The sequence below is a fragment of the Podarcis vaucheri genome (genome assembly GCF_965113315.1).
Source record: "Podarcis vaucheri genome assembly, chromosome: 7".
Classification (NCBI taxonomy): domain Eukaryota; kingdom Metazoa; phylum Chordata; class Lepidosauria; order Squamata; family Lacertidae; genus Podarcis; species Podarcis vaucheri.
The window spans coordinates 50,653,555-50,678,681 of NC_138765.1; the positions used below are offsets into that span (position 1 = coordinate 50,653,555).

General features: G+C 45.8%; 2 protein-coding genes across 4 annotated transcripts; one reads left to right on the forward strand and one right to left on the reverse strand.

Moving 5' to 3' along the window:
• Nucleotides 1-296: 296 nt before the first annotated feature.
• KARS1 (lysyl-tRNA synthetase 1) lies at nt 297-16,006 on the reverse strand. Of its 2 annotated transcripts, none has more exons than XM_082229326.1 (14): nt 15,793-16,006; nt 15,431-15,563; nt 14,828-14,993; nt 14,353-14,446; nt 13,809-13,995; nt 13,567-13,692; nt 6,199-6,318; nt 5,340-5,502; nt 5,061-5,234; nt 4,579-4,664; nt 4,012-4,097; nt 3,482-3,608; nt 1,291-1,434; nt 297-495 (listed from the first exon to the last, which is right to left on the reverse strand). In XM_082229326.1, exons 1-14 carry the CDS (start codon nt 15,852-15,854, stop codon nt 409-411), a joined length of 1,755 nt encoding a protein of 584 aa, XP_082085452.1. In that variant the 5' UTR covers nt 15,855-16,006; the 3' UTR covers nt 297-408. The 2 variants fall into 2 exon arrangements, with proteins under 2 accessions (XP_082085452.1, XP_082085451.1); XM_082229325.1 differs by lacking the exon at nt 15,793-16,006 and adding an exon at nt 15,652-15,785.
• Nucleotides 16,007-16,198: 192 nt separating this feature from the next.
• TERF2IP (TERF2 interacting protein) lies at nt 16,199-24,748 on the forward strand. 2 transcript variants are annotated; one of them, XM_082229370.1, is made up of 3 exons: nt 16,199-16,836; nt 19,053-19,126; nt 20,414-24,748. In XM_082229370.1, the coding sequence occupies exons 1-3, from the start codon at nt 16,239-16,241 to the stop codon at nt 20,873-20,875; spliced, it is 1,134 nt and encodes a 377-aa protein (XP_082085496.1). In that variant the 5' UTR covers nt 16,199-16,238; the 3' UTR covers nt 20,876-24,748. The 2 variants fall into 2 exon arrangements, with proteins under 2 accessions (XP_082085496.1, XP_082085497.1); XM_082229371.1 differs by having other exon boundaries at nt 19,056-19,126.
• Nucleotides 24,749-25,127: the final 379 nt, after the last annotated feature.

Here is a 25,127-nt window from a genome sequence, read left to right on the forward strand (position 1 = left end):
GTTAGCAATCAACAGGGAGCTGAGCTGTGACATTTTACTTCTGATGTTTGCAACCACAGTTATGCTCATTCACCCAGACACTGAGCAGATTCCCTAATGTCCATCATTCTTCATATGGCTCCGAAGACAGCATGACATTCCCAAGTCACTTCATGCTTTCAAAATAACCATTAAAGACAAGTAGAATCTGAGGGGAGACATAATGGCCCAGGACAGTCACAGCTGCTGTGCCCCATATGCAGGGGAGGGGGCCTTTCTATGCTCCCCCCCCCCGAAATCATGAAAGGACAAATTCATAGCAAACAGCAATAGCACAGCTCCTTTATTCACGATTGTAAAATATAGAAGCATGCCCTGGCATGTTCAAAGGCCCAGGACAGCCTCTGCCCTCTAATGTAGCCTGTTGGGTCACACAGAGGTCCCATCAGCAGGAGAAATGGATTGTGCCTCTTTCTTCTTTTCTTCAGGTTTCATGGCTGGAAATAGCAACACCTCCTGCAAAAGAAAGGGGCTTTTTTCTCAGACCACCAACACCTCTCCTCACCCCCCACAATTCCTGCATGAGGAGGCCTAAGGGCCACTGTAGCAAGATCTCTAGCACTTTTTAATGATGGATTAGTTGAGAGTTCCAAACTAAGACCACTTGAGATGCATGAACCATATTTTCAGTCATTTACATCTCACACATACTTATTGTAATAGGCTACCCTTTATCACATGGTGATCCCAGGCAGCTTCCAACATATAAAATGCACACGTATATAATACAGTGGTGCCCCGCAAGACGAAATTAATTCGTTCCGCAATTTTTGTCGTCTAGCGAATTTTTCGTCTTGCGAAGCACGAAATCCCATAGGAATGCATTGAAAATCAATTAATGCGTTCCTATGGTCAAAAAAAGTCCAAACAAAGCCAAATTTGGTACAACAACAGTTTATTAACTGCTCTTTAAAGTCACACATACTGTAAAGAGCAGTTCAAAAATTTAAGGGAAAATAAATTAACTTTATAAACAAAACATGTCTTTGTTTTTAGTCAAAGAAAAAAAGTCGTGAGACGTTTTCGTCTTGCGAAGCAAGCCCATAGGGGAAATTCGTCTTGCGAGGCAAATCGCGAATGGAAAAAAATTTCGTCTAGCGAGTTTTTTGTATTGCGAGGCATTCGTCTTGCGGGGCACCACTGTATAGCTAAAAACAGTAATCAGTAAAACCAAACATATGTCCTCAAATGGTATATAGCACAGGCAGGCCTTGGCTTGGTGGAAGGAACTTGCGAAGAGTCTGTGCCTACCTTAATATTGTTTGAGTCAGTCAGGAACATGGTTAGGCGGTCGATGCCCATGCCCCAGCCTGCTGTAGGGGGGAGCCCGTACTCCAGAGCCGTGCAGAAGTTCTCGTCAATAAACATTGCCTCATCATCACCTGCACTTTTTGCCTAGGGGAAGGGGGTGGAAATGAAAAGCTGGACCAAAGGGTCATCCTTGGAACTAGAGTCTGCAGCCATAGAACTCCCTTGGGAAGAGATTTCAAGAGGCCCCTGGAGATGGGCTGCTAAGGCTTCTCTTTGGCAACTGGGTCTACAAAGTCAGATGACAATGGGACAGGGAATGTGGTTGGGTCCACACCTGCCACTCCAACAATATGCTCATGGAGCCTCTTATTTGGCAGCTGGGGGTTCATGTTGGCTCTGTGTGTCACAGTCAGAGACATCACACTGGAGTTAAGAAGGCATTTGGGGGGCCAGGCTTTGCCAACCTGGTGGCCATACAACTCTACAAAACATCTGGAGGGCACTAGGTTGGCAAAGACTGCTCAGAGCCAAAGGATCAGGGAAAACCATGTAGAGCACAATGAACTACAGAGAGTCTGACAGGACGCCCATCTAGCCTAGTCGTCTCTCTTATCTACATCATCTCAGTCCAAAACCCTTTAGCTGGATCCCATCTGGAACCTTCTAAATGCTAAGAATGTGCTCTGTTCCCAAGCTTCCCAAGCTCCTGAGACTTTCTCACAGTTTTCTCTCTGTTTCTCCTCTTAAGTGAGATGACATACATTTAACTAACATATGAGATAAGGCAGCCACAGCCAAGGTTACAAAGAGAAAAGCAGGAATTGCTCTGGGGAAGGAGGGAAGAGAGGTGATGCCACAGAGGCGCATTACATCTACTGCAAATCCAGGAGCTGGCTGAGGGAGGCAGACACTGCATCTAAGTCTTAGGGCACTAAGTGGATGAGGCACATAATACATGTTATAGGCTTTAAACTAGTGAATATTATCTCCTAAGACATGGTTCGGCAAACTAAGTCTCGTGAGCCGGATCAGGCCCAATTGCCTTCTAGATCTGGCCCGTGGATGGTTTGGAAATTGCCGCGTGGATCACCAGCACTTGCATTCTTTCCCTCTCCCTCACACGGCCGCGCTTTTCTCCTTAGGGACGGCTCAATCTTGTCCCACACTGGGTGTCGTTGACCGTGGGAGTCGGCTTGCCCGCCTGCCCACCTTAGCAGGGTGGTGCTGTGAAGCCTCCTACTCCGCCACGGCGCCTGGCTGGCTGGCTGAGGCCCAACTGCAGTTATTGGGACGACAACTGGGACAGGGAAAGCGAAGCATCTTCAGGTCTCTTTGCAGGCAGGCAAAAATGGTTCATTCTCCCCCCCCAAAAAAAAAAAATATAGTCTGCCCCCCCAGGGTCTGAGGGACAGTGGACAAGCCCCCTGCTGAAAAAGTTTGCTGACCCCCGTCTTAAGACTCTGTTCCTAGAATTCTTCCCATAAATTGAAGCACCACATCCTAAAACGCACATGGCATCAAATTTATCCAACTATTCTTCCTCCAAGGAATTCAAGATGATGCTTGTTGCTTCACTCCTTTTTTTAGTCTTATTATTTTCACAACTGCCCTGTGAAGCAGGTTAGGCTCAGACAGAGCAACTGGCTCAAAGAAACTCACAGAGCTTTGTGGGGATCTGAATCCAGGGCTCAATAGGCAACACACATTAGAAATATTGGGACCATGGGTGAGGGGAGAATGCGGGGAAGGAAAGGCCAACTTAGCTGCCCATGGGAGTTTTATGGTGACACAGTAAGCATGATGGCTATCTGAAATACAGCTGATCCGCACCCAAAGTCCGATGGCTCTATTTCAGCCATCTCCCCAGTTTCTACCTACATCAATTATTTAGATTTGACAGGACAAAGTATCCATTGTTCATTCATGTGCTTGAGGGCGACATTGTAGAAATCAGCACCTGCCCTCCCACCCAACACTGGGTGATCCATACTCCTGCTACAGGGCCTCATCACAAGGGAAAAATCACCAAGGGGCACCTCCAACCCCGGTGGGTTCCTGCAACATGCAGGCCCTCCCTTGACAGATACAAATCATTAGCATTACACAGGGAAGGAGGCTGCAGCAGCCAAGATGACAGAGAGCCTCACAGAAAAAAGCACAGCTCAAATGGCCACCTGTGCAAACTTCACACCTTAGCCTGATCTTCAAAAAGCTGCCGCTGCAGAAAAGGATCATTCAATTCTGTGTAGGCATTGCAGATCTCCTTCTTCATCACAAAAAGCTCAAAGCGTTCTGTCAAGCCCGGCCGAAGGCGATGCCTGCAGAGGGTCAACAGGAGACCTAAGATCTAGACCCGCAAGCTACCCAAACACACCTGGATAGCAGCAGGGGAAAGGTAATGAAAGATTTTGATATGGTCTACAGACTAATTAAACAAATTCTACTCAATAATGCATGTAACATTTCTGCATTTACTCTAGATTCTACAATCTGATTATCAGGTCTGCGTAGTTCATTCTATTTTATAGGACATGGCAAGGAGCACAACACCCTTATTTCCCCCAATCCAGCTTTCCAAAGACACTCACCAAACTAGAAAACCATAAAAAGAATAAAAACATGCCTTAGCAAACTACATTTCTGCGAGCTTGCAGAACACACAGAAAACAGATGAGCCATTCAAGACATATGAGTGCGCACACACCCTTTCTCCCTGCTTACCATTTCGCCAGAGGACTCATGATCTGAGGGTGATCACAGATAAATGTGGGGTTAATGCACGTAACTTCCAAACATTCCCCAACCAGCTGAAAAACAAGAGGGGATGGAAGAGAGAGTGAGCCTTCACACTGTTGCTTTAAACAATTGTTGTCTTCGAAAGTGGCATAAGATGGGAAAACCCTGCTGATCCTTTTCATCATCTGATTAACTTAGCCAGGTCCATAGCAAAAAATAAACTTTCTGAGGACACACTTTCCGGGCTGACCCATTTCCCATAGCAGGCAGTCCACTTTTTAAATTCACTTTGCACATAGAACATCAGGAAGCAGGACCCTTCTGTGTTCAGAAGCAAAATGTCACAAACCTCAGAAGAATTCCAAAAAGCTGCCTGCCTCTGGGCTTAGTAGAACAAGCTCCACCTCCAACCATCCATCCCTCTGGGCTCTGCCTCACATGCCTTTGGGGTGCAATACACTCCTTCCTGTGGCACTTTGAGAATTTTGACTAGGCCAAGTCAAGCAGAGACAGAGAACCCAAAAGTTAACAGAGATTACAAAGGACCCTTACCTTATCAAGGAGCCTGGCTGTAGTCCGGGGGGGCGGGCATTCAATCCCCCTCTCTTCACAGATAGCATCAAAGAATTTACGAGTTTCTGTGTGCACAGTATGGAGATATTAGTGACGCCCCTGCCTAAATCCCTTACCTAGATGCATGAGGAGGGCTGGAACCACTTGCATTCTCCCATCACTGGGAATGGTAATGGCCACCAGCAATTACAAAGCAAACAGTATGAAAGCCATTGGCAAAAGTAGTATCAATTCAGAGCTAGAATAACATTAACCCCAAAAAACTACCCATCCCTCTTAGCAATCTGCTACACTACCCCCCCACCCCACCCTAAGAGCAGCCCAGGTGAGGCAAAGATACACTCCAAGCCTGTTCTCATACTCAATATAAGGACCTTGGTACCTGGTGTATTTTACTTCTCTTGTATGTCCTCAACATAAAATGAGCTGCTACAAACAAATCAAGATTTGTCTTCTTTTACCTTCTGTATTAAACTGATCTGCAGCAGGAAAAGTCACTCCCAATATTTTCTCCAGCTCATCCACCATACTAATTTTGCGGAAGGGTGGTGTGAAGTCTATCTCATAGGACTGACCATCTGGGCCTTCAGGGTGGTACGTTACCTTGTAGCTGCCAGTGATGTGTTTCACCATCCCTGCAAGAGAAGAGCTCCTCTTTATGCTTATCCATGTCTGTTTACTGCTCAAATTCTCATAAAGATCTTGTCTCCACCCCCTTCTTCAATATTGTGGCCACCAACCTGAGAGCATTTGTTCTGTGATCTCCATCAAGTCATGGTAGTCTGCATATGCCATGTAAAATTCACAGGTTGTGAACTCTGGGTTGTGAGTTAAATCAATGCCTTCATTCCGGAACTGGCGCCCAATTTCATAGACCCGGTCTATTCCGCCAACCACTAACATCTACAAAACACGAAGACAGTTGGACCTACCTGCTTTGTGAAGGGGGATTTGTTCTGTACCTAAAGTGGTCTTAGAAGCAAACCCTGTGACTAAGACCACCTCAGGGCCCACTCCACTAGGACTCTCCTAGCTTCCCCCAACCAGGGCCAATAACTAATCTGTGAGTAAGAAGGAGCCCAGGAGATTGAGAGGAAACATGTAAATAACTTTTTTTGGGGGGAGAATATAATCCAGTGTTACATGGAATAATTTGCATTTCAATATGAACAGCAGAACATTTAACCTGACCCAAATATTTCAACAGAAACCAGTGGAGAGGACAAGTGTGCAGGGATGGTACCAATAACATGATGCAAATGTGTTTTCTGCAGTTCATACAAAAGTAATCAAACGTGTGCTGTTATAATCAGTGCAAGTTGGTCTCCATGTCCAACCAATGGTCTGACACGACTCAACTGCTTGGGCAGTTCAATAGTCCCATCAATATGGGAGATGCACAGCCTTCAAAAACCTCCATCCTCATGGCATTCTTATGCAGAACTTATTCCTCTGAACTTTCTGAAACATGTACTTTAATCAGTTCTGGCCTCCATTTGCACATTAAGCACAAAGGGGTTACTATGAAATATTCAGACATTTTTCGTGCATCAGACCAATTTTATCCTCTTTGTCTGCTTGCTCTCTCTGACAGTTCACCTTGTGGTAGAGTTCTGGTGCTATTCTCATGTACAAGTCCATGTCCAGCTCATTGTGGTGGGTGATAAAAGGCTTTGCCACAGCCCCTCCAGGTATGATGTTCATCATGGGAGTCTCAATCTAATCAAAGAACAAGCAAACAAACTACAAATGATTCATTGGCTCTCTCGTGCCACACAGTAGCCCCCACCTTCAAAGTTGATTTTCTCACTTCCGGAGGCGGCGCGTTCGGCAATGGCTGCCTGCTCCTTGTAAGGAGAGGGAAGCTCCGCTGAAAACGGGTCGTCCGCTACGGCGAAGCGGAGACCCATTCAGGAAAACCACAGGTGGCAGAAGCCTGTGGTCCCGGGACCCGGCGGGCGCCAGAAGCAGCCCCCAAAACGTTGAAGGGACCCCGTAACGGGGCTCCGGATCGCGGAGGGGGCAGCGGCGCTGTGGGTCGTTTCGCAGTCAACGGAGCAAAGCCGCGTTGCTGTTGCCGATCAGCGCTGACCTTTCTTCCTGAAACCTTCAAATTCGGAAAGCTACAACCCGTGAGTAATTTGGACTTTACAACTTTAAGACTTTTAAGACTTTCAAAACCTGGAATTTGGCTGAAAGCGGAGTGGCGATAAACAGGAAGTCCGCCTTCCGCTAACACTGAACTTGAAAGCAAAGAGCAGGAGGAGTGGAGATTAAGACAGAGGCTTTAACCAACTGATCTGGCACCCATTTAAATTATCTTTTCTGTGTGGAAAAAAGATTTTAAGCGGCTGTTTTTTGACTTATATGGAGACAAGGATACCCTTCTTCTGCTGAACCAGTGGATTACAAATTAAATAAGAACTCCCAGTGCTGGAGCTGCCTGAGCAACTGAGCACCAGTCTGTAAACCTGGATACTTTGAATTTAGACTTTGAGACATTCTGAGCTCGAACTTGCTACTTTGAAATAACTGTTGTTTAAGCACTTTTAGAAACATTGTTCTGCTTAAAGAATTAACTCTGCCAACTTTGCTTAAAGAATTAACTCTGCCAAAACTTATCTTTGTGGAGGTTTTTGGACGCTGATTCTGATATATTAGATATATAAAATTGAATTGGATTTGATTTCTACATAAAGTTATTCCTAGCTCCCCCTAGAGGATTTTGGAACTACAGCAGTGACTTCTGTTTTATTTTCCTTTCTTGGCCTCCTGTTTGACTGTTGCACCTGGGCTGCTGCTTTCTCATGGGAACAACTCAGTTGACCTTGGTTTTTTGATAACTTTGGAATGAGTGGAACAAGAAAAAGGGGAAGAACCAGACAAACAACTTTAACTTTATCTGCAGCCTCACAGCGTAGATCATCTGTGCCTGCGTTGCCTTCCACTTTGCCTCCTGAGGTAGAGGCGGCTTCCCTGTCACAGGCAGGGGAGGGAGAAACAGAGGAATTACAATTGGAAGATATGGCCTCAGGAGCAAGTGGCTCTGTTTTAGAGAAAATTTTTGAAAAATTGGAGGCCCTGGATAGAAAGGTCGATTTGCAAACAGCTAAAATTGACTAAAATACAGAAAGTTTGAATAGACTAACTGGACAAGTTGCACAAAATGTTCAATCTATTGGAGAATTGAAGGAGGCTGCAGGTGAAACTCGGAAATTGGTTGAGGAAACTAGCCTAAGGCTGGGGGAGCTTGAAAAAGAAGTAAGACCACTCAGCAAACAAGTTGGAGAACATCAGATCTACTTTTCTATGACAGAACTGCGGAACAGGGAGGCCAACTTGAGGATACGGTCAATACCAGAAGTGGAGGAAGACAACTTAATTGAGTTTCTGACTAAAGAATTTTCCAAGTACTGGAATTTAGAGGAAAAAGACTTTAAAATAGTATCTGCTTTCAGGCTTGGAAGGCTTAGAAGGAAAGAGAAGCCCAGAGACTGTCTGATAATATTGAGATCTAAGGAGGAAAGGGATAAGATTTTGGGCCTACACTACGGAAAGTCACTGGACATTTTGGATAAAAGAATTGAAATCTACAAGGATATTCCTAAACAGTTGCTGGACCTTAGATCTGACTATTCGGAGCTAGTAAGACTGCTGAGGAGTAATTCAATTATCTTCAGGTGGGAATTCCCTCAAGGACTATCTTTTACTTTCAGAGGGAGAAAGAATAAAATTAGAACACTGGAGGATAGAGACAAGTTTTTGGCGGTACACGGAGAAGATCTTCACAAAGGACTTGGAGTACCCCCAGGGCCCGAATCTCCGGGGGAGCCGGCACCCTCGGATCCTCAAGAACCGGAGAGCAAGGTACCACCCCAGCAAGAATAACCAGATTTATTCAGGATGTCTCTGCAGCTTTTGAGTTGGAACATAAATGGCTATAACAGTCCGGAAAAAAGGAGAAAAATCTTTCATATATTAAAAAAGGAACAATTGGACATTATCTGTTTACAAGAAACACATGTGATTAGGCTCCATAGAAAAGTGTTAATAAATAAAAGACTCGGTCAGGAATTTATATCCTCGGACAAAGTAAAAAAGAGAGGTGTGGTGATTTACGCAAAAGAGAGCCTCTCACCTAAATTTCTGTTTAAAGACGAACATGGAAGAATTTTGGCAATAGAAATACAACATCAAGGAGAAAAAATTCTGATATTAGGAATTTATGCTCCAAATGAAGGGAAATCGGAATTTTATAAGAAGTTGCATGAGACTATGCTGGATTACCTGGACTATGACAACATCATCATGATGGGAGATATGAATGGGGTTGTATCAACTAACATGGATAAGTCACAGAACCAAAAGGTTACTAAAGACGGAAGACTACCAAAGACCTTTTTTGAAATGACAGACAATATGGACTGGATTGATATTTGGAGAGTGAAAAACCCTCTGGGAAGGGAAGGAACATTCTTCTCTGAAGCCCAACTGACCTGGACAAGAATCGACCAAATATGGATAACTAGAGGTCTGGCACCCAAGATTAGAAAGGTGGAAATCTGCCCAAAGACATGCTCCGACCATAACGCACTGAGAATGGATATGACATTGATCCCAACCGGTTCCTTCAGGTGGAAGATGAATGATGGCTTGTTTAGAGACCAAGAGATTGTCAAGAAGGCCCAAAAAACTTTAAAGGACTATTTTGAGATTAACATGAACACTACGGTGGAAAAAAGAACTATCTGGGACGCAAGCAAGGCCGTGATGAGGGGGTTCTTGATACAACAGAATACTATAAAGAAAAGGAAACAAAATGAAAGGAAGGACAAAATTCTGGAAAGAATTAAAGAGTTAGAGAAGAAGTTAAGATCTAACCCGAAGTCTCAGCCGACTCTGCGAGAAATCAAATTTCATCAAGAGCAATATTCTAAATTGATAAACCAGGAAATAGAATGGAAGATTAAAATAATGAAACAAAAAACTTTTGAATCGGCTAATAAATGTGGAAAACTGCTAGCTTGGCAGTTGAAGAGAAGACAAAAATTAAATACAATAACAAGCTTAGAGATTGAAGGAAGAAGTATTCAGAACCCGGGAGAGATCAGAAAGAGTTTCCAGAGATATTTCAAAAAATTATATACTCAAGGGCCACAAGACGAAACAGAGATGAAACGATTTTTGGAGAAAAATGGACTAACAAAGTTGTCAGAAGAAAACAGAACAATCCTGAATGGTAAAATAACACGACAAGAGATTGAGCAGGCCATCCAGAACATGAAACAGGGCAAATCGCCAGGGCCAGATGGGCTGACCTCCAAGTACTACAAGATACTGAGAGACTACTTGATACAACCATTGTTGGAGGTCAGCAATGAAATTATGGAGGGGAAGAAGGCGCCGGAATCGTGGAAGGAAGCCTTTATCACGCTGATACCAAAGTCGGAATTGGAAAAGACACAACTTAAGAACTACCGTCCCATCTCCCTTTTAAACGTGGATTACAAAATATTTGCAGATATCTTGGCAAGTAGATTCAAGAAAGTTTTAAGCGAAGTAATTCACAAAGACCAGGCAGGCTTTCTCCCAGGCAGACATATGTCTGCTAATACAAGGAACATTATAGATATATTGGAACTTTTGCAAACAGACATAAATATTAAAGCAGTCTTAATTTTTATAGATGCGGAGAAGGCCTTTGACAATATATCCTGGAAGTTTATGAAGGGGAATTTAAAGGAAATGGGAGTGGGCTCGGGGTTCGAGAATGGGATTAATGCAATATATTCAGAGCAAAAGGCCAAATTGATAGTTAATAATGTGGTTACAGAAGAGTTTAAAATTGAAAAAGGTACACGACAAGGCTGCCCGATTTCCCCGCTACTATTTATTTCGGTTCTGGAAGTGCTCCTGAATATGATTAGAGGGGACGGGCTGGTGGAAGGGATCCGGGTTGGAGGGAAACAATACAAACTCAAAGCGTTTGCAGATGACCTAGTTTTGACACTACAGGAGCCAGAATCTAGCACGAAAAGAGTATTACAACTGATCCAGGATTTTGGTCGAGAGGTGGGATTTAAATTAAATAAACAAAAAACTAAGGTCTTGGGAAAAAACCTGACAGATACTGAGTCGGGACGGTTTCAGAGAGAGACAGAATTAACTGTGGTTAAGAAAGTGAAATACCTAGGGGTAAACATAACAGCAAAAAATTTGAGTCTATTTAAAGATAATTATGAGAAATGTTGGTTGGAAATTAAGAGAGACTTGGACAGTTGGTCAAGATTAAAACTTTCATTGTTAGGCCGAATAGCTGCTATCAAGATGAATGTATTGCCAAAAATGTTATTTTTGTTTCAGACTTTGCAGATTGTAGACAAGACGGAGTGCTTCCGGAAGTGGCAGAAAGATATTTCTAAATTTGTCTGGCAGGGCAAAAAGCCCAGAATTAAGTTTAAGATACTAACGGATGCGAAGGAAAGAGGGGGCTTCGCCCTGCCAGACTTAAAATTGTACTATGAAGCCGCAGCTTTCTGCTGGCTAAAAGACTGGCTACTTCTGGAGGACACGGATGTATTGGATCTGGAAGGTTTTAACAATGCATTTGGATGGCATGCATATCTATGGTATGATAAGGTTAAGATCAATAAGGCCTTTAAGAACCATATTGTCAGGAAAGCACTATTCAATGTCTGGTTAAGATATAAAGACTTATTGGAGAATAAAACTCCGAGGTGGCTGTCACCCATGGAGGCTAAGGCCCAAAAAGGAGCCAATATGGAGGCCAATTGGCCAAAATATTGGGAGATATTAGAAAGAGACGGAGAAAATTGGAAACTGCAGAGTTTAGAGAAAATAAAAGATAAAGTGCGAGACTGGCTACACTATGCTCAGATTAAAGAAGTATTCAAGAATGATAAAAAGTTAGGATTCCAGGCGGAAAAATCAAAGTTGGAAACAGAACTGCTAGAACCTAAGACTAAAGTACTTTCAAAAATGTATAATTTGCTGCTGAAATGGAACACACAAGACGAAATGGTTAAACCGGCAATGATAAAGTGGGCACAGGATATGGGGCATAATATTATGTTTGAGGATTGGGAAAGGCTGTGGACCACTGGGCTGAACTTCACTGCATGTAATGCTCTGAAGGAAAATGTAATGAAAATGATTTACAGATGGTACATGACCCCAGTTAAATTGGCTAAGATATACCATTCGTCTGATAATAAATGTTGGAAATGTAAGGAAAGTGAAGGAACATTCTTTCACCTCTGGTGGACTTGCCCTAAAGTGAAGGCCTTCTGGGAGATGATATATAACGAGTTAAAAAAGGTGTTTAAGTATACCTTTACCAAAAAACCAGAGGCATTCCTTTTGGGCATTGTTGGCCAGAATGTGTTAAAGAAGGATAGAACATTTTTTATGTATGCAACAACGGCAGCAAGGATATTGATCGCTAAGAATTGGAAGACCCGAGAACTACCCACCCTGGAAGAATGGCAGATGCAGCTGATGGACTACATGCAGCTAGCTGAGATGACCGGCAGAATCCGAGATCTGGGAGAAGAGAGAGTTGAAGAAGACTGGAAGAAATTTAAGACTTATTTACAAAAACATTGTAATTTGGCTGAATGTTGACAGGGATGCCAGAATAGAAAGAATTGTCTATCACTAAACTAGATTTAAGTTTAATCATATTTTAATGTCTGAATCTAAAGACTATGAACAAAATGATAATTTGCTTGGAAATAACTTCACAACGATGCAAGTGTGTGGGGGAAGCGTGAGGGAGTCCAAAGTGATGATGAAAAGATGTTAAATAATTAATGTTGTTTTACTGAATATGCCTTTTTTGTAGTGAAAAACCTTAATAAATATATATTGGGAAAAAAAAACAAAGTTGATTTTCTGAGGCATGTACTTGAGAACTGAGACTCCTGACCCAACCTCCAAAGGTTTCAGGTTTAATGGAAACAGACAAGCAAGAACAAATGGCTGACAAGGGTCAGAGATTATAAGCCTTTTGGGTCACACTAAGGTAAGCACACCAGCCCCTTCTGTTTTGTTTTTTGACTCTATGGGTATTATGCAAGGAAGACAAATGATTGAAAGCTGGGTGTTCCAGAGGTGGGAATGTGCAATCTTACCCCACTTTTCAGTGTGAACTTCAGTGAAAGTGCTGCTCCTATCTATAAATAAATTATTTTATATTTTGTGGGTGGGGTTGGCTCTCTCTGCTGTATTTCGTTTTCCTTTTGGATCTGCCAATCTGTATCTACAACACAGCATTAATTAAAAAACTGCATCTCTCAAACAAAAACTCTTCAGAATGCCTTTTCTCTAGTGTTAAGGCCAAGGGACCAAGTGTGTGTGCATTATGGCATAAATGCAAAGTACACAGTGTTGCTATTTTGTTCTTCCCTCGAGCCAGCTGGGAGCAACAACCCATGAATCACACCTTATCCAGCACTCATGGGTTGTCTCTCGCAAACAAACCACAACTGGAAAACCAAATACAATTATTGGCCTCACAGTGTGGTTTTTCTACATTTATTTAGAAATGAACAAATCAAGAGCATAAATTCAGACACCATGCTAGCACACTTTTTTTTTACTCCAACTGAACAAAGGAAGTAGTAAAATGTGAGATCTCAAACTGTGTACACATTATGGTGTAGATTCAAACCTCAGTTTACTGTTACATGTGAATACAGCCCAACACACACTATATCCTTTTCTACATTTCATTAAATAGAAAAGGTCATCTTGTATGCTCTTTCAACTCAAGGAACACCAAGCTTTAAAAGAATATGTAGCCAAAAGAGGCATCTTTAGTCCAACATCCCACTTTCAGAGGAGCCAATCAGATTTAAAAAAAAAACCCACACTAATAACTAGGAATACGACAAAAGCGAAGTAGTAGGAGTAACATATAGCACTATCTATGCACACAATGCTTACCTCCAAAAAGCCCAATTCATCTAGGAAGCTTCGAAGGTATGTTATCATTTTTGCTCGGACTATGAATTTTTGCCTTACAAAGTCATTAAGAATTAAATCCAGGTATCTCTGCCGAAATCTGGTTTCCTGCAAACAATGGCTAGATTTAGAGCATAAAACATACCAAAGGAAAACCAAAGTACACTGGATAACCTCAGAAGTTATCAACTGAGCTACTGAAACAGCAGCTGCAAGTAAGATACCTTGTCTCTCAGCCCAAAATGAAGATGAGGTAGCATGTGAAGGCATGGAGCTAGGAGAGTGATTTGATACGGAATGATGCTCAGTTCCCCTTTCTTTGTCTTGCCAGGGTTCCCTTGGACCCCAATAATGTCCCCACGACGAAGCTTGTTGTTAATGTGCATATATTCCTCTTCAGATTTGTAGTTTCTGGGGTGGGGGAGGATTAAAAAATATTTTACTGAAACAACTCTTTTTGGCAAGCATTTCCCCAACCCCAGTTAGTCATATGTAGAGCAGACCCTTTGAAATGAATGGATATGGTTAATTTAGGTCCGTTAATATCAATGGGTCTAATACAAATTAAAGTTAGTTAGAATATAACCCATTGTAGGGGATTTCTAGAATGTGTAAAGTGAGCCAGAAAGGAAGTTCCCTTGGGACAATATCCTCAAGAACAATTCGGGAGGCCCAAGGACATCATACTTTCATTTTCAGTTCCTTTCTGCCCCACCACTGGGACTCACAGAAGGCAATAACAGACAAAAGCAGTTAAATGTTGTTTACCTGGAGTTTGCCATAACTTGCAACTTAACTCCCTCCCCACGAAGATCATAAAATATCAACTTTCCTCCAGAGGCTCGTTTGGCATGAATCCGGCCTAAATGACAAAAGTGACAAAGAAAAATGCCTCAGATGCCATCAGTTACAGTGAAAAGCCTGGAAAACACATACGAGTTCTGGATGGCAGCACATAACATACAACCTTCCACTGAGACCTTACCAAAGGTCAATTGCGCAGAATTTGTAGCAACTGAAGGGCAAAGCCACCTTGCTTACTTCAGATTCCACCCTATATCCTCAACTCCATGAAACTTACTGCAGCTTCACTGTTCCCGCAAGAGGAGCAATCAGTGACACTCCTCCTTTTGCTTAGAAACTACCTACAGAGCACTGCACTAAGTCTTCACTGTAAAAAATAAATAAATGTGGGGAACGTGACAATCACTTTCATTCCCAGAATCCCAACATGAACCTTTACCTGCTAGTCTCACTGTAACATCAGTAAGATGATCCCCTGCCTGTAGGTGATTGTACTTTTCTATAAAGTCTGACAGTGAGATATCCACATGGAACTTGTGTGGAAAGGGGTCTTCAGAAGTGCCTCTCAGTTGCTGGATGGCCTGACTGCGGATCTTGTAGTATTGCTACCAGTACAAAGGAGACAAAGATGTTTGACAATGTACAAATTAGTACATAACGATTCGGCCCCAGAAACTTGTTTAACATAAGACAAGGAGCACCTCACAGTAAGCATCAGTATTTCCAGTGAAAGATCTGGAAGCAGCAAGGGAAGCTCTCAGCCAGATCCTTGAGAGGATCCCCTTTGGAAATAACATAGGTGCAATTTGCACCAGGCCACCCAAGCAGTGCCTTAACCGTGGGCGCAGATCAGGGAGCTTTATTTGGCAGAAGCTCTGGCCCAAGGGGCCCACTTTTTTGCCCAACAACCAGCTGGGCGAAGCCCCAGGACGGAGCCACTCGCAGATCCCCAACCCACAACGGCTTCCTCTCCGTCAAGCCACCCACTTAGTCCCGTCCCCCCCGCCCGGCTTGGGTAGCATCGGCGAAGACAGCTTCTCACGTTGGGGTCGAGGTTTTCCTCGTCCTCAGCCGCGCAGGCGGCGGACTTTGGCGGCAGCTTCTCTGCCTGCTCCTTCTGCTTCGCCTGCTTCTCGGCCACTTTCTTCTCGGCCTTCAGGCGCCTTTTCAGCTCGCTGAAAGGGAACCGAGAGTCAGCGGTGCTTCCCTTCCCCGCGGCCCTTTCCCGCAACCAACACCCCACCCAGCGGGCCAGACACCGACCTCGCCTGCCCGCCAAGCGCCTGCCTGCTCCCGCAGAAGCTCCGCAGCGGCCAGGCCGGGCGGAGACCCAGCAGCCGCCGCCACGTTGCCGCCGCCACGCCGAGCATAACAGAGGCCGCGGCGGCCGGCTCCGGCACTCACTTCTTGCTGAGGCGGGGCTCGGCCTCGCCGTCCAGAGGGCTCGTCGTGGCGGGCGCCGCCATCTTCAGGGCCGACAGGTGCTTCTTCCACCCCCACAGGAAACAAAAGCGAAAGCACTTCTGGGTCAGCAGCCGCTTTTACCGCAAGCGGCGCCACGCCCTTCCTCAACGAAGCACCGTCTGCGTCTGCGCAAACTGGAGCGCGGCGGCCGCAAAAGGAAACTTTCCGGTACGTTGCCGCCGCCGTTGAAGGGAGGAGTGGGCGGAGTGCAACGGGTCAAAGTCGCCCCGCCCCTAATCTGAGGACGCAGGTGCCCCTGAGCGCGTGCAGAGTGCCATTTCCTTTCCGGGCAGAGCAGCCCGTAGGCGGCGTCGGGTGGGAATTGGGGGGTCCGAGCAGCCGGTCGCGGGGCTCGTCCTTCCGCTGCAGCCCCAGCTGTCCGGACGATGCTGGGCACAGCGGAGGCCGAGGGTGAGCCGAATGGCTCTGCCCCGCAGCCTCGGCTGTTCTTCCAGCGGGAGGATGGCAGCCCCCTGAGCTTCTACGTGCGCCCCGGGGCGGCCAAGGTGGAGCTGGCCCCGCTGATCGTGCGCCACGGCGGACGCCTGTGCCGCGTGCAGGAGCCGGGCGCGGTGCTGCTGGCCCGGCCGGGAGAGGTGCCGCCGAGAACCTCGGGGGTCTTCATCTCCGCCAGCTACGTCGCCGACTGCGTGGCCCGCCAGGAGCTCCTGCCGCTGGAGACATACCGCCTGCAACCGCCGCCGGTCGCCGCGGACACGGGCGCTGCCGAGGGCCGCCTGCCCTTCAGCGAGGTGGAAGACCAGGCCATCCTGCTGCACCTGCGGAGGAGCAAGAGAGGCAGCAGCGGCAGGCAGGCAGCCGGCAGCGGCAACGCTGTCTGGAAGGAGATGGAGGCGGCCCGGGTCACGCGGCACTCCTGGCAGGCCATGCGCGACCGCTACCTGAAGCACCTGCGGGGCAAGGAAGACCTCTGCCTGCCTGCCCAGAGATGCAAGCTCAGAAGCTCGTCGGAATCTGCAGCTGGTAAGCAGGGCTGCTTTAGCTGGAATGGGCCAAAAGGCCTCCTGCCGCAGCACAGGATCAGAGCACCTGCTTGCAGTGGCGTAGTGTGGGGGGTGCCAGGGGTGCCGGCCGCACCGGGCGCAACATTTGGGGGGCGCGTTTGGCCGGCCCTCCTCGAGGAAGCAGGAACCCCACTGTCCTCGGACCTCCTCCGAAGGCTGGCGGCGGGGCGGAGAGACCTTCTCCCCGCGCCAGCCTTCGGAAGGATGCTCCGAAGCCTGGCGGTGGGGCGGAGAGACCTTCTCCCCGTGTCAGCCTTCGGATGGCTGTCCTGAAGACTTGTGGTGGGAGCAGTGGCGTAGCGTGGGGGTGCAGGGGGGCCTGCTGCACCTGGCGCAACATCTGGGGGGGCGCGGAAGAGACTCGAGTGCTAAAATCCACGGGTTAGGGGGCGCAAATTACTTGCTTTGCCCCGGGTTAGGGGGCGCAAATTACTTGCCTTGCCCCGGGTGCTGAGAACCCACGCTACGCCACTGCCTGCTTGGCATGCAGAAAGTGTCCCTGGTTCAGTCCCTGGCATCACCCCCATCTAGGGCTGGGAAGGAGTCCTGCCTGAAGCCATACGGAGAGTCACTGCTGCCAGTCAGGAGCAGTAAGGCCTGGCAGAAGGATGATTTCCTAGCCAGAAGGCAGCAAGGTTCAGCTAGTCACAGTGGCGTAGTGTGGGGGGCGCAGGGGGGGCCGACCACACCGGGCGCAACATCTGGGGGTTAGGGGGCGCAAATCCACGGGTTAAGGGGCGCAAATTACTTGCCTTGCCCCGGGTGCTGATAACCCACGCTACACCACTGGCTAGTCACTAGCCAGCCATATCTGGCATCACTGCTACATTATGGTGAGGCAACTTGTCTGGGGCACCCTGGCCCACCTCCTGCTTCCACCTTCCTGGTTGTCAAATACTGCCACTCATCTTGCAGGCTGTTGTCCCCTCTGGGCTTCTATATTGCCCGGAAATGAGACTTTGGCCAGGTGTTGGCCAAAGGAGCCCCCATGGGCAAAATTCTCCCTTTGGGGTTCTTTCCTCCTGCCTTCTCTTCACACCTTTTCTGCCTCCAAGCCCTATCATGGCGACATAATTCAAAATCTATTAAAGTAGCTCCCTCCTTTCTTCTTAGTCCTGCCTTTGGTCAACACTGGGCTTCTGCCTGCCATTTCCTCATGACATCTCATGCTTTCAAGCTACTGCTTCTGCCTGCTGGTGACTTGCCAAGTACTTCCCCTGTGAGTGTGCAAGTGTTTCATGCACACACACTCCTTTCACTCCTCTCTTCTTCCCCACTACCCTTGTTCAACTCCCTACTGTCTTTGAGTATTTCCCCCCCAGGCTCCAGTTTCCCAGTCCATGATTGCCTTGCCTCTGGATTGCCTGCCCCTTTGGAGGGGTATCCACTCTGCCCTTAGGATTCTTCAAATCCTCGGGCTTCTTGCCTGTTCAGTGCTGCTCCTTCTGACTTGTGTGAGGGTCTTACCCAGCCAGTGTTCAAAACTCCCATTGTTTTAGGTGCGTTTTGCGACAGGGAATTTCATTAGCGTGAGCAGTTTCTGAGCTCTGGGTGCAGTACTGCGCCTAAAGATTTCAGAAAGGAAAGCAGGACCATTTTCTGCCGCCCCACGTCCAGTTACTCTCTGAAGACTGGAGAAGAGACCCTCATAAGAATATTAGGGGGGTAGGCAGGGGAAAGACTAGACCATGTGAAAATTGAACATAATATTTTAGCTGTAGTTCATTCATTTTCAGCTTTGTATTCTTGTTATTAAAAAACATACCTAGACATTCTGTTGTTGGACCCATAACCTAGGTTTAAGGTGCCATTTAGCTCCTAGCTTTCATATCTCAGTCCCCAGCCTAACTGACCCTTTGTTTCCTCTGGAAAAGAGGCCTTTTTGCAGTGCACTGGGCCTGCAGCTTATACTCACTTTAGCTACACAATCACAATCTTACATATGGGGGGGTGGGGTGGGGAATAAATAAATCAAGAGTGAGAAAAACCCATAATTCCCCACTTCATTAGCTAGCTGAGGCCAGTGGGGCGTCAGGACCTGAAGCTGCCATTTCCTCCCCCCATTTTTCAAGGGCCCATGGCACCAAGGTGGTAATTGGTGCATCATCACAAGGGTGGGAAATGTGGCTTGGATGACTTTTGTCACAGTGAACCTCAACATACCTTTGTCTTTAGCAGCCTCCCAAAGTAAGGAAGTTGAGGATGTCCCCCAGCCAGAGGATCAAAGTCACACTGCAGAAGGATCAAAGGTAAAGAGCATTTTTCAGACACCTAACAAAGAATTTGAAGACAATGGGGTACAGATGCCACTGAGTGTTTCAGCATAGCTTATAGAATGACTAAAAGCAGAACTGATTACATTTATTTGACATATTTGGCCTTGGACATTGGCAAATGTAACTTGTTTGTCACTGACTATTTAGCCTGGAATTGCTAGGTTTCATTAAGGCACTTTTTTCTGGGTGATATAGGCAGTGCTGTGTGCCAACCTGTTCATTCCAGTGTTGTCCCCTTATATTTTTCAGGCCATATATGTAGCAATCCAACCTACTCCCTCCATTGCAGTGTCAGTCTGTGGTGTGTGTGTGCCAGTAAACACCCTTGAGGCATTTCAGGATTGCCATGTGCTTTTAATTGGAAAAATTTTCCTTGCAGCTTCAGAGAAGGAACTAGTCATTAACCTCCCCGCATCCCGCACATGGGGAACAGGGATTAACCAATTAACTAATGAAGCAGCCTGCTAAACAGGAACCATTTTATAGGTAGAAGCTGCTGAAGGAGGCTTCTGATTAATGTTTCTATTTCACCTTTGCTGATTGCTAGACCATTCTGCACTATAGGAAGTGTGTGTTGTCTGGTGTTGCAGTCATGGAGTCTCTCGCTCTTCAGAGTTGAAGCAGCTGTTCCTTGCTGCCTTCAGGAGCAGGGCTGCACTCCTCCCTCTGCCTTCTTTCAGACCAGAGAAGCCCTGCTCAACTGTGGGGGTGGGTTGGGGAAAATATAGCCCACCTCTGCCACACTCTGGTACAACTTACCATATTATATGCTCCCAAAAGAGGTGTGCTCTGGCTCCTTTTCCTGACTCTCTCTAAGGCTTATAAACCATTAGTGGGAGCTTTGAGCCTCGATGCCCACCTTTACCTGCAGCCCAGCCTGACTCATTACTGGTGGGGCTACTTGTGAGTAAGACCCAAGCAGCTTTTCCTTTAATTTGCTTCAAGCTGATTAGAGAAAAGCAGTGTCTCTGCAGTGCCGAAGGACTCTAGTGGGGAAGGGGTCCCTGGTCAACTTTGTCCACCTGGCAGATTCAAAAGCCTCAGAGGGAAACTTCTCCAACCCCACTGTCATTTTTCCTTTTTCTGTACGTTCTCTAACCCTTCACTATCTCGTTTGTGATGGAATGACTGAAACAGAATTGCCCCATCACCATCAGAGTACCAGGCCCCAGAAACTGACTATAATCTGCACTTTTATAGGCTTACAAAATTTAGAAAGAAACAGTGATCTTGAACTGTCCTAATTCACCTTCCTTCTAGGGAGACAGTGAGAGCCCCAGCTCCATAGAAGACACCTTTTCAGAACACCTGGAGCTCAAGACCTCTGAAGAGGAAGCACCTCCTAATCCCAAAATCAGGGTGCTTGAGTTTGTATCTGGTGGAGATTCTGCTGAGCCCCCAAGCCAGCCCCCAGTGGCAGAGCAACAGCCTGCAGCTCCCTCAGCTGTGGAGGTGGCCACGGCAGTGGAGGACATAAAGCATTTCATGGAGAAGTTTGACGTGGACCTGACAACTGTGACACAAGCTTTTTTGAAAAACAGTGGGGAAGTGGCAGCTGTGGAAAGTTGCCTGCAGACGGGGCAGTCCTTGGGTGGCTGCCCTCTTTGGAGCAGGCAGGATGATGTGGACTTGCTGAAGGGGGATGACGACCTCAGAAGCAAGCTAGTGGCAAAATACGGAGCGGAGAATGTGAACAGGCGCATGGCATTCAGGAAAAGTTAGCTTGCAACAGCCATGGTTTACTGTAGGAGGGCAGCAAACTTCTTTCTCACATGCATTTCTTCAGAGGGAGTTTTCTGAGCGTCAGGCTAGAGGGAAAGTCTCTGGAGGCCAGCAACCTGCGGTTGCTGTCTTCTGTGGCTGAAAGCACAGCAAGCTGTTGTGATGGAGACACCGTTCTTTGAGACTTTCCTTCTCCTCACTTCCATTTGTACACAAAGCCTTTATTTACTTCACAGAAGAAATCTGTGGACCTAGCACAATCAGCCTCTTTATTCTCCCTTCACCAGCTTGCCTTAAGTTGGAACTTAGGTGTGGCAGTGGCTGATTTTGAGGTACTTGGCAACAGACAGCCACACATTTTTGGCTCGACTTTAGCCAATCCCCTAAAGTTGGAGCATTGCTTGGGTCTTCCTGTGGGGTCATCCCACCCCCCATCCCTCTCTCCAGAAGTGCTTCCACCCAGTCAATAATATTCAGTAGCACTGATGCACTTAGTCACTGTAATGATTTCTGGAGCCAGAACACCCCCACTTAGATAGATACGCATACACCCCACCCCCATCATTTAGGCTAACAAGAGGGCTGAGCACCTACATGCATAGTATTTCTCATCATCTTGGCTATTCAATTGTAGAAGAATGTTTCATCATCATCCTCATTATATAATTTGTATGCCGCCTTTCGTACAACATGAACATGAAAAGATTTACATAATTAAACCATAACAAAACTAGTCATAATAAATAAAACACATCCATAATTGAACAATTTCCACACAAATCATTATAAGATCTAAAAATAAAGATTCAAAAATTGAAAATCAGTAACAGCAGCAACAACAAAAACCCACCTAAAAAGACTCCACCTAACTTTTAAAGGTGGTTTATCTGGTTAAAATAAGGTAGCAGATGACACAGAGACTGCAGACTTAATTAAAAAAAAACAGATGTAGAGAAGGGCAAACAACTTGTATGATGGTATTGGAGTATGTGATAAATTTCTGCCACATCATGGGAAATGCACCTTGAATAGAGGTGCAGTAAATATAGGTATGTATTCAGGTCTTGTGTGTGTGGCACTGGCTTCCTTGAGTTGGTAAGGAAAGAGAAATCATAGCTGAACAGCCAGGTATGGAACAAATGAGTGAACAGAATCTGTCTGTGCTCCCTTCCTCATTAAATGCCACATCCTCTGAATGTTCTGTCCAAATCACGCGGCAAAAAGGTGTTATAGGTGCCAACAGTAACTTATCTCTTTGACAGGTTTTTCAAGAGTTTTGTGAAATACAAACATCCAGGAGCTCTAAAAGATCAATGCAGCCAGATTAAAGAGGTTTACACAGCTGACTAGAGCCACACTGGCCACTGCCAAAGTATATACGTTTTCACATGCTCTTAAACTTGATCACTCATCCATGAACTGGCCCTTAAGGCATCATCAAAGGCTCCTGCTATGAATAGATGTGGCAATCGCCAGCCTCAAAAGGTTATGCTATGAAATGAATACATTCTATCTGACCATCACTTTTGGCCATCCCTGCCCCTGTATGATGGTGATGGTGTGGAATCTTCATGAACATTCTAACTTCTCAAAGAAAATGTGGGAGCAACCAGGGTGTTGACATTCAGTGTTGTGTCTATGAGGCAGGTGGAAAACTGCTGTAAATGGTAGAAAACATCAGCAGAGATGGAAGGAGATGGCAGGAAACCATGACAAAAATGGTCTTTAATGGTAGTGGAAAACAGAAAAAGGGAGCACTGTTAGGATTGATGCTAGTCTCCACTACAAAATTCATCTGGACTGTAAAAATCTTATATAAATACTGTAAGAGCACATGCGGATCGTCATAAACCCTAAAAGGAAATGGCTAATTTGGTCATCTTGTATCCAGCAATACCTCGCTGAAGCAAGTAGAACAGCAACCGCATTGATTGGAACCAGGCTTGATGTGAACTTGGTTATTGAAACAGATCAGATGTGTGAACTTCGTTAGAGGGCTTTTCACACAAAAGCTACCCATGAATTCTTCAAGACTAAATTACACTTCAACTCCTTTGCAGAGGTCTCAGGATTAGTGGTTTAGGAAGTGGGTGGCAGTGGGGGCAGGTCGCCCCGGGTGTCATCATGAGGGGGGGTGACAGAATGCTCAACGCGCCCGCTCCCGGCCCCCGAAAGAAAGTGACTTAAGGGCAAACAACGCTGCCACGCTCCTTCTGCCGCCACTGCTGGTTGCTCTGGTGGCAAAGTGGGGGTGGAGGCTGAGGGTGGAGAGAGGTCAGTGCAAGCCCGAATCTCCAGGACACCGGCCCCCCTCCTCATGGAGGCCGCATGACGGCCTGGCTGCACATGCGTCGCCTTGGACTGGGAACACGCCTCCGGTTTGGGCTCAGGCAGAGGCAGGAGCAATGTGCGCAGGAGCACACTGTTCTATTTCCCACGCCCCTCCCCCCCCGCCTTCTTTCCCCCACCCAGGGAGATTCAGGGGGGTGGCGGGCAGGCATCATCTCTTCTCTTGAGCAGCTCGGCTAACTGCAAATCTCAGTGGGGAGGAAAAACAGCCCAGAAAATGGACTTGTTCTCCTCTCACGTGCGCTAAAGCCAACTTCCTTACATTTGTTCCTGGTGTTTATGCAGCAACATCATGCATACCCTCCAACATTTCTCCCAAGAAAATAGGGATGTCCTATTACATTACTATTACTATTACTATTACTACTACTACTACTACTAATAATAATAATAATAATAATAATAATAATACTCTGGTTGGCTTCCAATATGTATAAAAAACCATAATGAAACATTTAACATTAAAAAACTTCCCTATACTAGGCTGCCTTCAGATGTTTTCTAAAGGTATGGTTACTTATCTCCTTGGCTCGGGGCTCCCATGACTTTCCATGGCCTTTCTCCACTGAAAATAGGGACGTTATATGGATCAAATCAGAAAATGGGGTGGCTTCTGTAAATCTGGAACTGTCACTGGAAAATAGTGACACTCGAAGGGTCTGCATCCTAGGCACCATGCATTGTTTATGGGCATCAAGCATAATAGAGTAACAAGATAATTTTGCCCTGCCATAATGCGTTTGCTGTCTATATAGTAGTTTGAAGTAAGGGAGGCAACAGAAAAAGTAGAGGAAGTGAGTGCAAATGGGAGTAAGCCCCAGTAACTCTGTAAAAATCACACCAGCAAACATGCATAGGGCCAGACAGGCTCCTGTTTCCTGGTCCTTCCACAAAATCCCCATCTCGGCAGCCTTTTCCATTCTCATAATCATAGCATGAGGAAACATGAGCCTCTGTACAACATTTCCTGTATAAGCCATTTTTTGCTTCCTTCCAGCTGGCCACTATTGGAACCAGTATTCTGGGCTAGCAAGACTGACGCTGGCTGATCCAGTCATGAGGCAGTGTGGTGTAGTGGTTAAAGTGTTGGACTAGGACCTTGTAGCTCTGCTTAGGCATGAAACCTGCTAGGTGACTTCAGGTCAGTCTCTCAGCCTAACCTACATCACAGGGTTGTTGTGAGGATAAAATGTAATTATTGGGTTACTGTAATATGTAATTGAGGGTCAGAGCCAAAAGGGGCACACTCCCAGTATCTAGTTCCCAGTGCAGATAATCCACTAGGGGGACTGAAGCCATTTCTAGTTCCAGCCAAGCTGTGGATTTAAAATCAATTATGAGCCACCTAGTAGATTTTTCAGATCAAAAAACAGACTATGAATATACAAAATAAAATATTTAAACAATGTTTCAGACATTGACATGCATAGATTCCAGGTGTATATATCTTGTAACTTAAGTCCGCCTTCTGGGATCCTTCTGTGAACAGAATGTGAGTAAACTATTTTATATACTTTTATACAAGACTGTGTCCAGTCTATTCTTTTAAGAGGGAAGAAAGGGGAATTACCAGGAAACTTATTTTAGAGGCTTATGCAAGCCTGGCAAATCTATCCGCTGTGTAAGTTTAAAAGGGGAACGTTACTCTGTTAAATCATAGAACTTGTTAACACAAATTGGGAAGGATATAATTAAACAATATATCCTCTCCTGCCTCCCTGAACATTCCCACAGGGAATGGCAAAGCTCTCTGGCTTAGCCATCTTGCCAATTGAAAACAAAGTAGCAAAAGGAATTGATTTTAATGATGGGATTTCAAAATTTGCAGAGAACAAAGTTGGGAAAAAAATATTTTAAGTTCTTATGCTCACAATGTTAAATAAATAAACCAGAAAATAACACT

Excerpts from the sequence above, each read along its gene's own strand:
- KARS1 (XM_082229325.1), bottom strand. The coding sequence starts at position 15,758 with ATGCTCGGCGTGGCGGCGGCAACGTGGCGGCGGCTGCTGGGTCTCCGC. Across the intron at positions 5,235-5,339 it reads CACAGAACAAATGCTCTCAG|GGATGGTGAAACACATCACT; the intron begins GTTGGTGGCCAC and ends CTTCTCTTGCAG. Across the intron at positions 4,665-5,060 it reads AGATCAGTTTAATACAGAAG|AAACTCGTAAATTCTTTGAT; the intron begins GTAAAAGAAGAC and ends CTGTGCACACAG.
- TERF2IP (XM_082229370.1), top strand. The coding sequence starts at position 16,239 with ATGCTGGGCACAGCGGAGGCCGAGGGTGAGCCGAATGGCTCTGCCCCG. Across the intron at positions 16,837-19,052 it reads CTCGTCGGAATCTGCAGCTG|CAGCCTCCCAAAGTAAGGAA; the intron begins GTAAGCAGGGCT and ends CTTTGTCTTTAG. Across the intron at positions 19,127-20,413 it reads ACACTGCAGAAGGATCAAAG|GGAGACAGTGAGAGCCCCAG; the intron begins GTAAAGAGCATT and ends CCTTCCTTCTAG.